Consider the following 14,233-nt stretch of genomic DNA (forward strand, 5'->3'; position numbering starts at 1 on the left):
GTGTTGGACAAGGCAGGTCTGTCTCTGGGAAGCGCTCTCTTCACCCTTCTCCGGGGAGGGCGGGCCTGGAATCTGCTCCATGGTTAGGTGCCTATGAACCAAAATGACCCCTGGAAAACCTTTCTGGGTCTCTAACAAACTTGGACAACTTAGAAGAAATAGAGGAATTCATCCCACACCTCCAACAACCTGCCAAAGGCAACCGAGATGAAATGGACCAACTCAATAATCCTATAACCATGAAAGAAATGGGATTCATAGATTTATTTAAAAGGTCCTTCAGCCCCCACCCCACCCCCTGAAATCTTCAAGCCCACGAGAGAAGCTTCCCAATGTTTAAACAAGCATTCTCACGCAGAAAACGGACGAAGAGGGGCTACTTCCCAACTCATGTGATGAAGCCAGTTAAAAGACTCCCTCCTGCTATCAAGTCACAGAAGCCCTGTAGGACAGGCTGATTCCATGCCCTGCGGGGGTCTGAGATTGTGACTCTCTCCCAATGAAGCCAGTAGTCCTCTCTAAAAACCTGTTCCTTCTGCTTGCCAAGTGTCGACTTGCAAAAGAGTGCCCTTTTCTGTGTCCAAGTACTGAACTGAGCTTGTAGTGGGTGCTTAATATTTCTACAGTGAGAATGGAAGCAAGTCCTTGTGAACAAGAGGACCAGCTTTCTCAGAAAAACCCCAAACAATGTGCTAAAGACAACCAAGATGAAACAGACCATTCCTTCCCCTCCGTCCCTTCACCGCCAGGACCCACTGAGAACGGCTGCGGAGACTGGGTGCAAAGCTGGGCCACACAAGGGCCATTTTCACTGAGGCCGAGTTGGGGGCAGCATCCCTGGAGCAGGGCGGTGACGTCGTGAGGGGTCGGCTCAGGGCTCAGCTGGGCTGAGTTCAAAGTCTGACTCTGGTGGTTGGGAGAGGAGAGTTGAACAGCTGAGAGGAGCGGCTAGAGTCGGTGTGACCTTGGCCACATGGCATAATGATCTGTGCTTTGTCTCCTCTCTCTACATCCTGGGTAATTAATGGCTTACAGGAAGAGTGGAATGATTGCTTCCACGAAAACCCCTGAAACAAGTGGCTGAACCTCGTAGTTCTCGGTCAGTGTTAGCTGAGAGGATCACTCGCTGCCGTGAGCCCCGTGCCCGGGGAGCTGGACTTGTGGTGTCTGGACAGATGTGCTTCTGGAAACTGCCCCCTTTAGCAAGCCAGAACCTGGTTCACAGGAGCGGGGCTGACACCCCTTTCCCAGGGCAGATCTGGGCCCCCTTTGGAAACTCAGTCATGGAAAGTCACACCTAACATCCCTATTTTTAACTTTTTAAAAACATTTTTATAAATAATTTTATTGGGGGCACTTACAGCTCATTAAACAATCCATACATCAATCATTTCAAGGGCATTTGTACATAGGCTACCATCATCATTTTCAAAAATTTTCTTTCTACTTAAGCCCTTGGCATCAGTCCCTCCTTTGCCCCCCTCTCTCCCCCACCCTCCCAACCTCGTGACCCCTTGATAAATTAACAGTATTTTCATATCTTACACTGTCCCCTTCACCCACGTTTCTGTTGTCCATCCCACTCCAGGGTCGGGGCGGGATACATCAATCATTGTGATTGGTTCCCCTTTCTCGCCCTCATGGTACCTACTCCCATTCCTGTGGCTGAAGGGTTCTTCCATCCCAGTTTCGGTGCATCAGGGAAATTGCTTTGCCTGTGGTGGTGGAATGCCATTAAAGAGCTCACCGCCCACCCATCCCTGCTGTTCCCACTGTGCCCTTTGCTTTCAGAAAAGCTTCTGAAAATTGCCTCCCAGTGCCTGCCCTCCAGGCCAAGCCAGCCCCTCTCCTCCACGTGGCGGCTGAGCCTTTCTGTTCGCAGAAGCTGCTGCTAAGAAAGGATGGACTGCAGAGAGCACGCTCCCGCTCCCGCGGAGCCTGAATCCGGAGGCATCTTGTATCCACAAAGCTCTTAATCTCCTTTTTGGGGTGTGTGTGTGCATTTATTTTATCTTATTGAACTTTTCGTTAGTGCGCGGGTGAACGTTTGCAAAGTTGGTTTTCCTTGTAATAACTCGTGCACGGGTCCCCTGGTGGCACTCACTGGTTGCCCCCCTCAGTGTAGCAGCGCTCTGGCGGTCCCTCTCCGGGCCTCTTGTTTCCTTTTGCCTTTCTTTCTGCCTTGCAGGCTTGGCTTTGGGGCAGGTGTTCTGAGTGAGGCTGAGTGCCCTGCGGGGTATGTACCTCCCTGCGGTACTGCTCACTCTGCGGGCCTGGGCCTGGCTATTATTGCTTGCCTGAAAGTTGGTCCCTGGGCGGTAGGTTCAATTCCATGTTTGGAGAGTGGCCACAGTTCCAGGCTTCCATCAGTCTCTATCCGTCCAGTCAGTCTGTCTTTTTATGATTTTGAATTTTGTCCAGCTCTTCTCCACTTCTGTCCACTACCTTCGACAGGCAGACCTGGGAAATAGTGTGGGTTTGCTTTCAGACGACTGCACCGAAGCAAATGTCATGGCAAAGGCAGCCACAAGGATGTTCTGGTTCCCCAGTGGATAGAACCGTGTCCTCGCTGTGCTATAGTTGTGAAGGGGGCCCTGGTGGCGCTGTTGGGTAAGTGTTGAACTTCTAATTACAAGGTCGGTGGTTCAAACCCGCCAGCCACTCTCAGAAACAGATGAGGCTATAGGGTCCCCTAAAGATTTATCGCCTTAGAAACCCTATGGGGCCACTGTCAGAATTGACTCAGGGGCAGTGGGGCCTGGGAGTCTGTGAAGTGTACAGCAGCATCATGAAAATGTTTAAAATACAGTGAGAATTACGAAAATGGGACTCAGAGATGCATGCTATTTTAAAAAATCAATTTGCAAAGCGCAATAAAATGAGGCAAGGCTGTCTCATTAGCCTGTGGTGGTAGCCAGGCACCATGTAGTTCAGGTCTCCAGGGAGCGGAGGCCATGGTTCATGTGGTCCCTTAGTTCTTTGGACTAATTGTTTCCTCGAGTCTGATTTTCTTTGCTCTTCTTTGCCCCGAAGGAGAGAGACCACTGGTTGCATCGCAGATGGCCAGTCCTAAGCTTTCAAGACCCAGTCTCCACTCACCAAAGTAGGATGCAAAACATGGTCTTTGTGAATTACGTGATGCCAATGGACCTAGATGTCCCTTAAGATTGTGGTCCTAAGTCCCCAGGCCCACCAACATCCCTCAGAGTCATGGCTAACAGGTTATCATAACCTAGTGGTCTGTGTACAGTCCTCCAACTGTGGGCATATTTACAGCACGTGGATGTGCGCCCCCGTGCACATACACAGAAACATCCTCTGCCATACCTGTATACCAGGGGGCCTCACAACATTTGTGAGAAATGAAATGAAAAGAAAAGATCAGAGAATATTTCTTACAAGTCTTCGAACCCCCTGATAGACGTGTGGGTGTACTCACATTCACCTTCCTGAGTCTGTTTAGCTTACAAGTGTACCTGTGTGTGTTTGGCAGGATTGTCTAGTGAAACAAAACTAGGACACGTATGATTTTATATATAAAAGGACAGATGTATTCAGCGAGAAGGAAAATAACAGCTAATCAGTCCACACAGCTCAGTTCAACTCACTTTTTGTGGAACAGTTAATGTCCTGTAAGTCCTTCGACTCAGTGGGCTGCCGGGTCCAAGGTCAAGGAAGTAGACAGTAAAGTCCTCCTTGGGGCAAGGCAGGCAGAATCTGCCCACAGGCAGCAAACAGCAGGGCAGGTCAACAACAGTCAGTAGTTTGGGAGCTTAAGGGAGCAAGCCCAGACAGGATATAGAACTCAAGCAATGCGACAGGATCGATCCACCAGCCTCAAGCTGCGGGGCGCAGTAGGTCTCGAAGGAGCCTCAATCTCTTGCAACACGATCCATAGGTTGGCTGGGCCACCAGGTGGTATAGCATACAGGTTGAAGCACAGGACTAGCTAAAGCCACAGCACGCTGGTCCAGTCACCAAAGAGCAAAAGAGATGGGGCGGGCCTTGCCCAGCCATTTATCTCTTTGCCCTCCAATCACACAGCGACCTGATTAATCCCACATGTTCCTATTGGCCAGGTTGGCACAATAAACCTAACGATCACACTGTGTATCTATCATAGATTACTATTGGTTATTGCAGAGCCTTGTGTGATTGGAGCTCTTAGCCCCTGCTGGTAGAAGTGTAAAATGGCCTACAGTGATGGCAAACAATATGGCGCGCCCTTCAAAAGCTGAAGAGAAATCCGCGTACTCCAGCGACCCCACCGAGAACCAAGAGCTGCGAGATGAATGTGCGCCCGGTGCCCACCGCAGCCTTCTTCACAGCGGCAAGCATCTGTATGTTTCGGGCAGGGAGCTCCTGGGAAGACCTTAGAAAGTGGTCTAAACTCTAAGAAGTGAGAGCAGAGGGTCTCAGAAGAGAAGCTGTGAGCCCACTCCTGCTTTTTACATCTTTTCTCTGTAGACCCAGGGTAGGTTCATTCAGTGAGGATTGTAATAGCTAATCAGTCCACACCGCAGTACAGAGGGCTGCACATATGGTGTAGTTGGTACATGGAACTGGTATTGGCATATACCCAACTATCAACACGGGTCCCCTCTAGGGGTGGAAATACAATGGGATTTCCCATTTTCTATGTTTAGTGGGTGTTTTTTCCCCTGTGTTTTTGCTTGTTAATATTTTTTACCATGACTGCACTGCTTATGTAAGCAGACCATGCATTTAAAGATCACCTGCATCAGTCAGGTTTGCGTCAGTGACAAGAAGTACCCGATCGAATCTCAGCATGTCTGACGCCTTGCCCCAGGCTCCTGTCCATTGTAGGTCAGCAGGGGTCTTCGGCTCACAGCCTTTTCTCAGTGACCCAAGTATTGCAGATGCTTTGATAGACAGATAAGAGAAACCTGCAGTGCTCTGAGCAGCTTTGACTGGTAACCACGGAGTTCCATCGACTCACATTTCATTGACTTGAGTGAGCCGAGCACTGTCTCAGCTCCATGGGCCTTCTTCCTGCAGAGTGGCTGGGTGGTGGTTTGAACTGCCAGCCTGAAGGTTAGCAGTTGTGTGCTTACCTGCTGTGCCACAGCAGCTCCCAGGTTCCAGGGCGGAGTGCCTTCAAGGACTGACTGCATCGTAACCTCGTCTGCTCAGGAGCTCCTGGGCGGGTATGGAGCATTTGAGGCAGAGACAGCCCCTGCCCCTCGAGCGTCCCCATGTCCTAAAAAGAGCAGGTGGGAGTGGGCCTGCCAGGCTGGTCTACCATTTTATTCGAAGCACGCTTGCCCAGGGATATCAAGCGAAAGCTTGGGCACTGTGTTCATTAGGGCAGCACGTGAGAGAAGCCCTTGAGTCAAGGCTGCAGCATGATCGAGTCACTGTGGGAAAGCGCTGGGTGGCTGGGCCTCGGCGGGACCCACTGAGCACTTGTGAAGACGGGCTGAGTGCGAGGGCAGCTCCCCCAACTGACGGACAGACGTGGGGATGCAGGAGGGAAGCCCCAGCCGATGGCGGGCACCTCTGCCCTGGCCTGCGTGTGCGGTCCTGGGCTTTCACGCTGCAAGTGTCTTCAGCCTCCCCCAGAGACCCTGGACTCCTTGGTTCACGTTTGCATGCCCACCCCATTCCGTCTCTCCCACCTCTCTAAGGAAATGGGGCTGTCCCAGGGAGCACCACCTGCTTGGCCCAGATCTGGGACGTGTTTGCAGCAAGCTCCCCAGGAGGGACCCCAAACGTGCTGCCCCTAACTGGGCTGGCCAGACCCACGTTTTCCAGAGCACTGAGCAAACGTCTCAGGTCTCATCTTCCCAGACCTGCTGGGGCTGCCTCTGCCTTCCGGTGCTGACTGGCGGCAGGGCTCCTGGGGCTTGAGCCGCAGAGAGCATGAGCCGTTCCCAATCAGTGATGCTGCTCTGAGATCTCAGGGCAGGAGGCAGGATGTTTGAGGGGGTGACCTGAGCTGCCCTCAGTCTTGCCACCCACTTTCATCAGCTTGCACAGCCTCGCTTCCTCCCGTTTCCTGTCCCTCCACCGTCCCATCAGCCCTGACCCCTGCTGATTGGACCTCCAAGATGCTCTCTGGAGCAAGCCATGCTAGATGCTTCTCTCAGCTCGAAGCCTCTTTGAGGTGGTAGTTAAACTCAGACCTGAATTATTCTGTTAAACGGCTCGCGTTAATTGGCTTATTTAAATATTTTCATATATATCTCCCAAAGACTTCTTATTTTGTTGTTGTGAAATAATATATTTTTAAAGGGTGCCATTTTTTCACCGTTTTAAGTGTCCAAATGAGCTTCAGTATGTTCACCATGCTGCACTGCCAGCCCCACTATCCATTTCCAAAAGTGTTTCATCACCACACAAAAAACTCTGCCCCAGGAGCACTAACTTCCACCTCCTTCCTCCCAGCAGTCCAGGATCATTGCTAACAAAGACACATGGAATTTCTAGATACCTTTTCTGAGTAGGCTTTTGTTACACAACACCTGTCCTTTGTCATGGACTGGCTTCCCTCAGCTGATGTTTTTGAGGTTCATGTACACAGTAGCATGTATCTTCTTTATCACGTTATTGTCACCTTTCAGCTACTGTAAGTAACTCTGCAATGCACATTGGCATTCGAGTACCTGTTGGAGTCCCTGCTTTCGTCTCCTGGTTGTAGATACAGGAGTGGAATTGTTGGTTCAAATCCACTGGCCACTCCACAAGAGAAAGATGAAGCTCTCTGCTCTCCTTCCTGCACGAGGGAAGGAAGAAGCAGACGTGGTTAGGAAGGGGAAGGGCACACCGAATTCTAAGATTAGAACCATGGAGTTGCGCTGATTTGGTACTGTGTGGAGTTGCACTGATTTGGTACTGTGTGCCAGGAGGGTCTTAGAGTGCTTGTGTCTTAGAACTACCATGCCTTGAATCTTAAAACTTTAGAAATATGGCTTATTCGAACCTTAAGGAAAATCCCAGAGACAGTGTAGCATAGAACCGAGAGGTGTCCAACATTAGAAAGCTTAGACCTTTGGTTTCTAGAATCTTAGATATTTACAACTGTGAGAGTCCTAGAGACCTAAATGCTGAGTATCTAGAGTTTTGGAGCAGATTCTAGCGTACTTGGTATAAAACCAACCAACATTAGAATCTTAAAAGCTTAACAATCTAGAATATTGAAACATGATCTAGACGCCAATTGTAGGTTCTTGGAATACTAGATCTTAGAATTTCCATGGTTAGTCTCTTAGAAATTTTGAATGTCAATTTCTATAATCTTAGGCCCTGTGGATTCAGATTCTCATAAGCAAAAAATCCAAGATTATAATAAAGCCTTAGAACTGACCACCATCAGAAGATTAGAATTGGAGAGTATACAATCTTGACATCGTTTGGTCTAGGGCAGGGGCAGGGAACCTTTTTTTCTGCAAGGGGCCATTTGACTGTTTATAACATAATTTGTAGGCCGTGCTGGTCAAATACTTAATTAGCTCGCCCCTAACGTGATGGCTGGAACTGCTTCTCCTTGCCGAGGTGGGTGGCGGCGGCTGATACTGGTGATTCTGCAGACCTTAGATGATCCACAGGCCAGGCCTTCCCCACCCCGGCCTAGAGTCCCATAGCCAGTGGCTTTAGACTCTTAGCCTTAGAACATCAAGTTTGGGGAATATTTGCCTTAGAACCTTCCCATCAGACTTGCAGAATCTTTAGAATGCTAGAGCTGGAATCTTTTCACCTAAGAACCCAGAATTCTCGGAAGATACAAATCTGAACTAGAGCCCTATTTAGAACTAGAATTCACAGCACTTCAGGACATAAAACCTTGGACTTTGTCACGAATCTGAAAGCCAGAGCTTTTTGAGCCATAGGGCCTCAGAGGCGAGAATATTAGGCCCTCAGATCTCCATGTCTAGAAGTTTAGAATTGGTGACTGGAATTTCTGGTCCTTTGAACCAAAGACTCATCGCGTCTTTGGAATCTAGAACCTTTGAATCTCGACTCTTTGGACCTTAGTATCTAGAATCTTGGAATATTAGATCAGGAATGAGCCATGGGGATTGCAGTCCAATACATCCTGGTATGGTGAGGATGCCGAGACCCAGAGACAGAGAAGGATATGTCTGGGATGGAGGTGGACTGGGTGGAATACGGGGGCTGCAGTGGGAGGGCAGGCCTGGAATGGGAAAAGTGATGGGGGGAATGGGGACTCCCCAATATAGAAGGTTGTCTCAGGCTCCATCCTCCTGCCCTGAGAGTGCTGCAGAGCCTCTGTCTGCAGGGAGAGTGGGATCAGGGGGTATGGGGAGGGCAGGGGACAGGGCACTCAGTAGGATGAACCTCAGCTGAGAAAAGACAGCTGCAGGAATCCTTGTAGTCAGGCTGGCGCCAATCAGCTCCTCTAAGCCGCTTTGAGGGGTTCAGCACGACCCCCTCCCTCGTCCATGTTGACAGAGGGTTTCATCAGGCACCTGGGCAGGCGGCAAGGCCTTTGATGTATTGTTGAGGCCCTCCCGGAGTTGTGTAAAGCTTGGCCGGTCCCTGGGGTTTAGCTCCCAGCAAAGGGACATCGGGGCATACAGTCCGCCGCGACAGTCCATAGACTGTTTCAGGCGGTTTCCCCGGGGCAGGTAGTTGTAAATCTCACTGTTCCCCGCACGTAGATATGGCGTTTGGCCCCCTGTGGCAGTCTCCCACATGGCCACTCCAAGGACCACCACTGTTCTTGCTAGTGTAGACACCGGCCCGCCTCTCGAATGCATGGCTGGCATTTTGACCATGCACCCCTGGCAGTAGTGGTCTCCGTTGTAGGTCTTCTTGGAGAGCCTAAGTCCAAGACACACGCGCATGCGGACATGCTCACACTCAGCATGCAGTTCATTGCGGCCAGGTCCTGGGCATGTTTCTCCTGGGAGTCAGACACTCGATGCTGCCGGCAGTGTCTGGCCTGAACTCCACCGACCTCTGAGCAGGCAGGACACAAAGCAGCTGCCTTCAGATCGATTCCAGCATGTCATAATAGGACTGTGCCCTATTGCTTTGGTTTCGTTTGCTTTTCTAATGGCTGGTCCTGAGGACGCAGCTCGCCAGTTTTTTCTTCCAAGGTGCCTCGGGTGGTGTGGATGTGGACTGCCCACCTGGTGGTCAGCGGCCCATCACTTAAACCACGGGTGGTGACATCATTATCTCCAGCCTCCCCCTCTGACTTGGTCACCTACTGCCCTCGCCCCTGGTGTACATCCCAGTGACACCTGTCTGCAGGTCCGCCTGCTCCTCAACAAGCCATGCTTGTTAGACCTCAGTAGGGGCTTCTGGGGCTTCAGGCAGAAAGCATTTTCTTCCCTTCTAAGCCTGGATTTGTGGCAATACACATGTGGTCAAGAGAGACCAGTCCCTGGAGAAGGACAGCCTGCTTGGTAAAGTAGGAGGGCAGCAAACAGGAGGCCACCTGCCACCATGAACTGACACAGTGGCTGCCACCATGGGCTCACCGTGAGAACAGTTGTGAGGATGGCCTGGGACCAGCAGTGTGTGCCTTTGTGGTACATGGGGTGGCTGTGAGCCGAACGGGCTTGCTATGGGACACAAGCAGCTCCAGAGAGATGGGAGGGCTGGGGCTTGGAGGAGCCGTCACAGACGTGAGTGTAAGCATGACAAGATTCTGGAACAAGGAAGGGAGAAACACACCTGGGGACGTCAGGGACAGTGAGTGGGAACAGTGGAGAGGGCCCTGTCTGCAGCTCTGAGTGGAGCCTGATGCCGAGCTCGGGGTCAGGGGGCGGCGCGCGCAAAGAGGCCTCGGAATCCCTGGTTGCTGCCACAGCTGCCCTGGCCGACTCCGTTAATAACCCGTTCAATCCCCTGAGAGAGCAGAACTGCCCCATGGGGCTTCCGGCTCTAAGTCTTTATGGAACAAGTGGCTTCATCTCCCCCCTGCAGAGTGGCTAACTGGATTTGAACCACCACTTGACTCTTGGGTAACAGCCCACACTTCAGTGCACCTCTTTGCAGAGGCCAGGTGTGAGCCAGGGAGGAATAGGCATCCTGTGCAGCCTACCCACTCAGCAGGGCAGGGCTTAAAGAAACACACTAACGTGGAAGCTCACCAGCCAGGAGTAGGGGTTCATGTCCGCATCCACAGCCAGGAGTGTAGGGAACTGCATGTCCCCCCACCCTGGATTTAAGCCATGTATGACCTTTATGAATTTACTCTCGGTTTCCTGCCATACAAACTGCCCTGAGGTTTTACTGCTCTTTGTTCCTTTCCCGCCAGAGGGTGGCTGTCTTGACCCTTGCTAGGATTGGTACTCTTTCACTAGCAGCTGCTATGCATTGGTCAATACATGACTGGTGGCATCTCCCCCCAGGTTCTCCAGGTATGCTTCATTAGCATACTTATCTGTTTGATCAGTTGCCCGCCATTTCTTCCTTATTTGGAGATGCATGACTATTGGCTACCTCAGCTGTATCTTATTTTACATGTGACGTAATGGTGCCAGCTTCTCGCTGGCTATTTAAGCCTCTGCTCTCAACTCAATAAACGAGGCTTGATCAGATTCTTGTCTTGCCTCCATTTCTCGCGCCCTTGCCCATCTTCATTCCCAGTCCCTCTTTCAGGTCCACGTTGTTGATGTCCCGCGGGACGGGACACAGGAGTACTGGTCCCTGTCCATACCAGTCCATGTCCTCATCCACAGCCGGGAGTACCAGTCCATGTCCTCATCCACAGCTGGGAGTACCAGTCCATGTTCTCATCCGCAGCGGGAGTACTGGTCCGTGTTCTCATCCACAGCCAGGAGTACCAGTCCATGTTCTCATCCGCAGCGGGAGTACTGGTCCGTGTTCTCATCCACAGTCAGGAGTACCAGTCCATGTCCTCATCCACAGCTGGGAGTACCAGTCCATGTTCTCATCCACAGCTGGGAGTACCAGTCCGTGTTCTCATCCACAGCCAGGAATACCAGTCCATGTCCTCATCCACAGCTGGGAGTACCAGTCCATGTTCTCATCCACAGCTGGGAGTACCAGTCCGTGTTCTCATCCGCAGAAATGTATACTCCAGGGATGTGTACTCTGAAAGCCTTCCCAAGGGAGCTATGCGCTCCCTGGCCCTGCCTGGCTTGCCTGGAGTGGGTTCTTCATGCCTGTCCTCACTGAACCAACTCCTCACACACCCCACCCCCAACAGCCGGGTCCTGCATCTGCATCTGGCAACCGTGCCCACCAAGAAGCGATTACCTTACTGTGTAATATTCGTGTCCACTTCTACTTTCCACTTAAGGAAAGCCAGAGCCGCCTTGCCTTTTCCACATAAGTGAAAACCCACATTTCTACGCAGAACAGAAATTCGGTGAAACTGAGGGTGGTAACCCCACACAGTCGTGTTTTCCTTCACACGCTCACCAAACGTTCACCTGGCTGCGTCCCCGGCACTCTGCGGGCACTTGGCTTCAACAGAGGCAGTGGCGTAGCATGTAGATTTGTGGGATATTCTGCAGGGCCCTTGCCCTTCCCGGGCTGCTTCCCCTTGCAGGTGCTGATGCCTTAGCATCACGCAGGCTGTGGAGGCTCACCTGGTGCACAGATCAACCCGGGGCTCATGCAGGTCACCTGGAAATGGGCAGGAAGCAGAGGCCCCTTTTCTGCGGTCCGGTGTCTGCCTCCTCACCCGCCTGATCCGGGTTTCTTCTGCTTCCCTGGTTTCTCCCTGATGTGTTGAGCCCCTGATCTGTGCTCGGCAGTGCATGACATCCGTTGCAGGCATTTTGGCATCAACAGCCCTACCATGTAACAGAGGTGTAACAGTGACCGCGAATGTCTCGGTTGTGTCGGCTGTAGGGAGGGTGGAGCTTTTTGCCATTCTTTAGGTAGGGGCCACGACCTTCCGTTAAAGGTGAAGGGAGATTTGGGGAAAGTGTAGTAGCGATGGTTGTACAATGTGTTGAAAGCAGTTAACATCGCTCGTTTGTACAGGCAAAAGAAAGGCGCCTTAGCGTGTGTGTGTGTGTCTGTGTGTCTTATGTTTGAAATGAACATTTATGCTGTTCAAGACCCCCAGTCCACTTCCGGCAGATGGTGTGTGCCACCTGGTTGTAACACAGTATTCACGGATGCTTCTCTGCCTCCACTAACCGTGGTGGCATAGCTGTGACGTGTTGGGCTACTAACCACAAGGTCAGCAGTTCTAAACCACCAGTGGCTCTGCAGGAGGCTGTCTACCTCCATAAAGAAGTACAGTCTTGGGAACCCACAGGGGCAATTCCACCCTATCCTGTGGGGTCGCTGTGAGTCAGCATCGACTCATGGCAGAGAGCTGGGTTGGGTTTGGCTTCCCGTGGTCCAGGCACTGTGCCGAATGCTTTATATGCGGGATCTTTGAAAAGTTCCCGGGGGAAATGGAATGGCAGGTTAATGGAACTCGCCACCCCTTTCTGCAGCCCCCTCGTACCTGTTTACAGATTAAATCCTCCAACAGCCTCGAGGCAGGTGGTAGTATTGGCCCCTTTGTACAGACCAGGAGACTGATGGACTGGATGGACAGCTTGTAGAGGCGGGGCTGGGATGGGAGCCCAGGCGGTCGTGGCTTCTCTCCTCATCCCACCTCTGCACAACACGGCCTTTCTGCTTAGGCCTCTGCCACCAACTGAGGGCCCCTGCTGCCCAGCTCACTCCAGCCTCAGGCCAGCCCCCATGGGCCAGCAGTCAGCTCTTGGAGCAGCCACGCTTGGGCCAGGAGCCCACGTCGTTCTGGTTCGCTTGGCTCAGGGGTGAGGAGCAATCTCCGTTACAAAGAAGGGACCTGGTTTCCCTGTGGCTCCTTGAGCAGCGGCTCTGGAGGGTGGTGGTCCTGAGAGCACTGCACCCCCCCTGGGGTGGGGGGGACAACCAGCACACCTGACCCTTAGTCTAGACCCAGGCTACTGCTGGGAATATAAAGCCCAAAGTAGATGATCCTGCCTGGAGGGACGGGTTGTGGGTTCTAGGCAGTGACCTTGCCTGGAGGGACGGACTGTGGGTTCTAGGCAGTGACCCTGCCATGAGGGACAGGCTGCGGATTCTAGGCAGTGACTCTGCCTGGAGGGAAGGGCTGTGGGTTCTAGGCAGTGACCCTGCCTGGAGGGACTGGCTGCGGATTCTAGGCAGTGACTCTGCCTGGAGGGAAGGGCTGTGGGTTCTAGGCAGTGACCCTGCCTGGAGGGACGGGCTGAGGGTTCTAGGCAGTGACCCTGCCTGGAGGGACGGGCTGCGGGTTCTAGACAGTGAAGAGAACATTTCCCCTCCTCTCGGACTGCGCGGGCTTCCTCACTGCCTTCAGGGCCAGGCTGTGGCGAGGGCTTTGGTGCCCAGGGTCTCTGGGTTGCTCCTCTCACCACCCTCCTCCTCTCTCCCTCTCCACTTGGCAGAGCTCCGCCTGGAAGGGAACTTCCTGCACCGCCTCCCCAACGAGGTCAGTGCCCTGCAGCACCTCAGGGCCATCGACCTGTCCCGGAACCAGTTCCAGGACTTCCCTGAGCAGCTCACCACCCTGCCAGCACTGGAGACCATCAACCTGGGGGAGAACGAGATTGTTGGTGAGTCAGGGCCCCAGGGCCTGCCTGGTCTGCTTGTCCCCCAGCTCTCCCCTGTCCACTGAGCAAGGCCCTCCCAGGGCAGGGCTCTGCAAACACCCACAGGTGTGAGGGAGCCTGGGACATCCTGGTCTGAGATCTTGAGTGAAGTGGGTACTACACCTTCCATCTCTATGCCACCTGTCGGGGCTAGTCTGGTCACGTGAAGACATTGGCGTGCCTTGCTGTGTAATCCTGAGCTGGCAGGGGGGCCGTCGAGGCTGACTCTAACCCCTTTAGCTCCAATCCTCTGTGGACGAATTACACTCAAGTCCCCACTCCTCTTCCTGCTCTTCACCCTCACCCCGCTCCTCTCTGCGTCCCTGTTAGCCACTCTCCAGTACCCTGCCCCCAGGCGCCCTCTTGCTGTGGGTCTGGATTGTACAGCTCCCAGAAGGCTGGATTCTGCTGGGGGTGGGGGTAGAGGGGCCACAGTTCTTCCTTGTTGCCATCTGGTGCACCAAGGGTCCTCTCCAGCCCCCTGTCTAAGCCCCTTGGGCAGACCAGCACTTCCCAGCATCCCTCTGCGCCCTGGGAGCCCTGGTGGCACAGTGGTTACAAGTTGGGCTGCTAACTGCGAGGTCAGCAGCTTGAAACCACCAGAGCTCCGAGGGAGAACGATGCGGCTTTCTCCTCCCATGAAGGGG

General features: G+C 52.8%; 1 protein-coding gene across 2 annotated transcripts in view; it reads left to right on the top strand.

The window, feature by feature from the left end:
- The window catches only part of LRRC20 (leucine rich repeat containing 20), a 91,622-nt gene that overhangs the window by 54,974 nt on the left and 22,415 nt on the right, over positions 1–14,233 (top strand). For both annotated transcript variants that reach the window (XM_075534411.1, XM_075534412.1), the window contains one exon: positions 13,383–13,550. In XM_075534411.1, coding sequence (XP_075390526.1) covers positions 13,383–13,550 — 168 coding nt within the window. The remainder of the gene's footprint in view (positions 1–13,382; positions 13,551–14,233) is intronic.

The sequence above is a fragment of the Tenrec ecaudatus genome, chromosome 16 (genome assembly GCF_050624435.1).
Source record: "Tenrec ecaudatus isolate mTenEca1 chromosome 16, mTenEca1.hap1, whole genome shotgun sequence".
Classification (NCBI taxonomy): domain Eukaryota; kingdom Metazoa; phylum Chordata; class Mammalia; order Afrosoricida; family Tenrecidae; genus Tenrec; species Tenrec ecaudatus.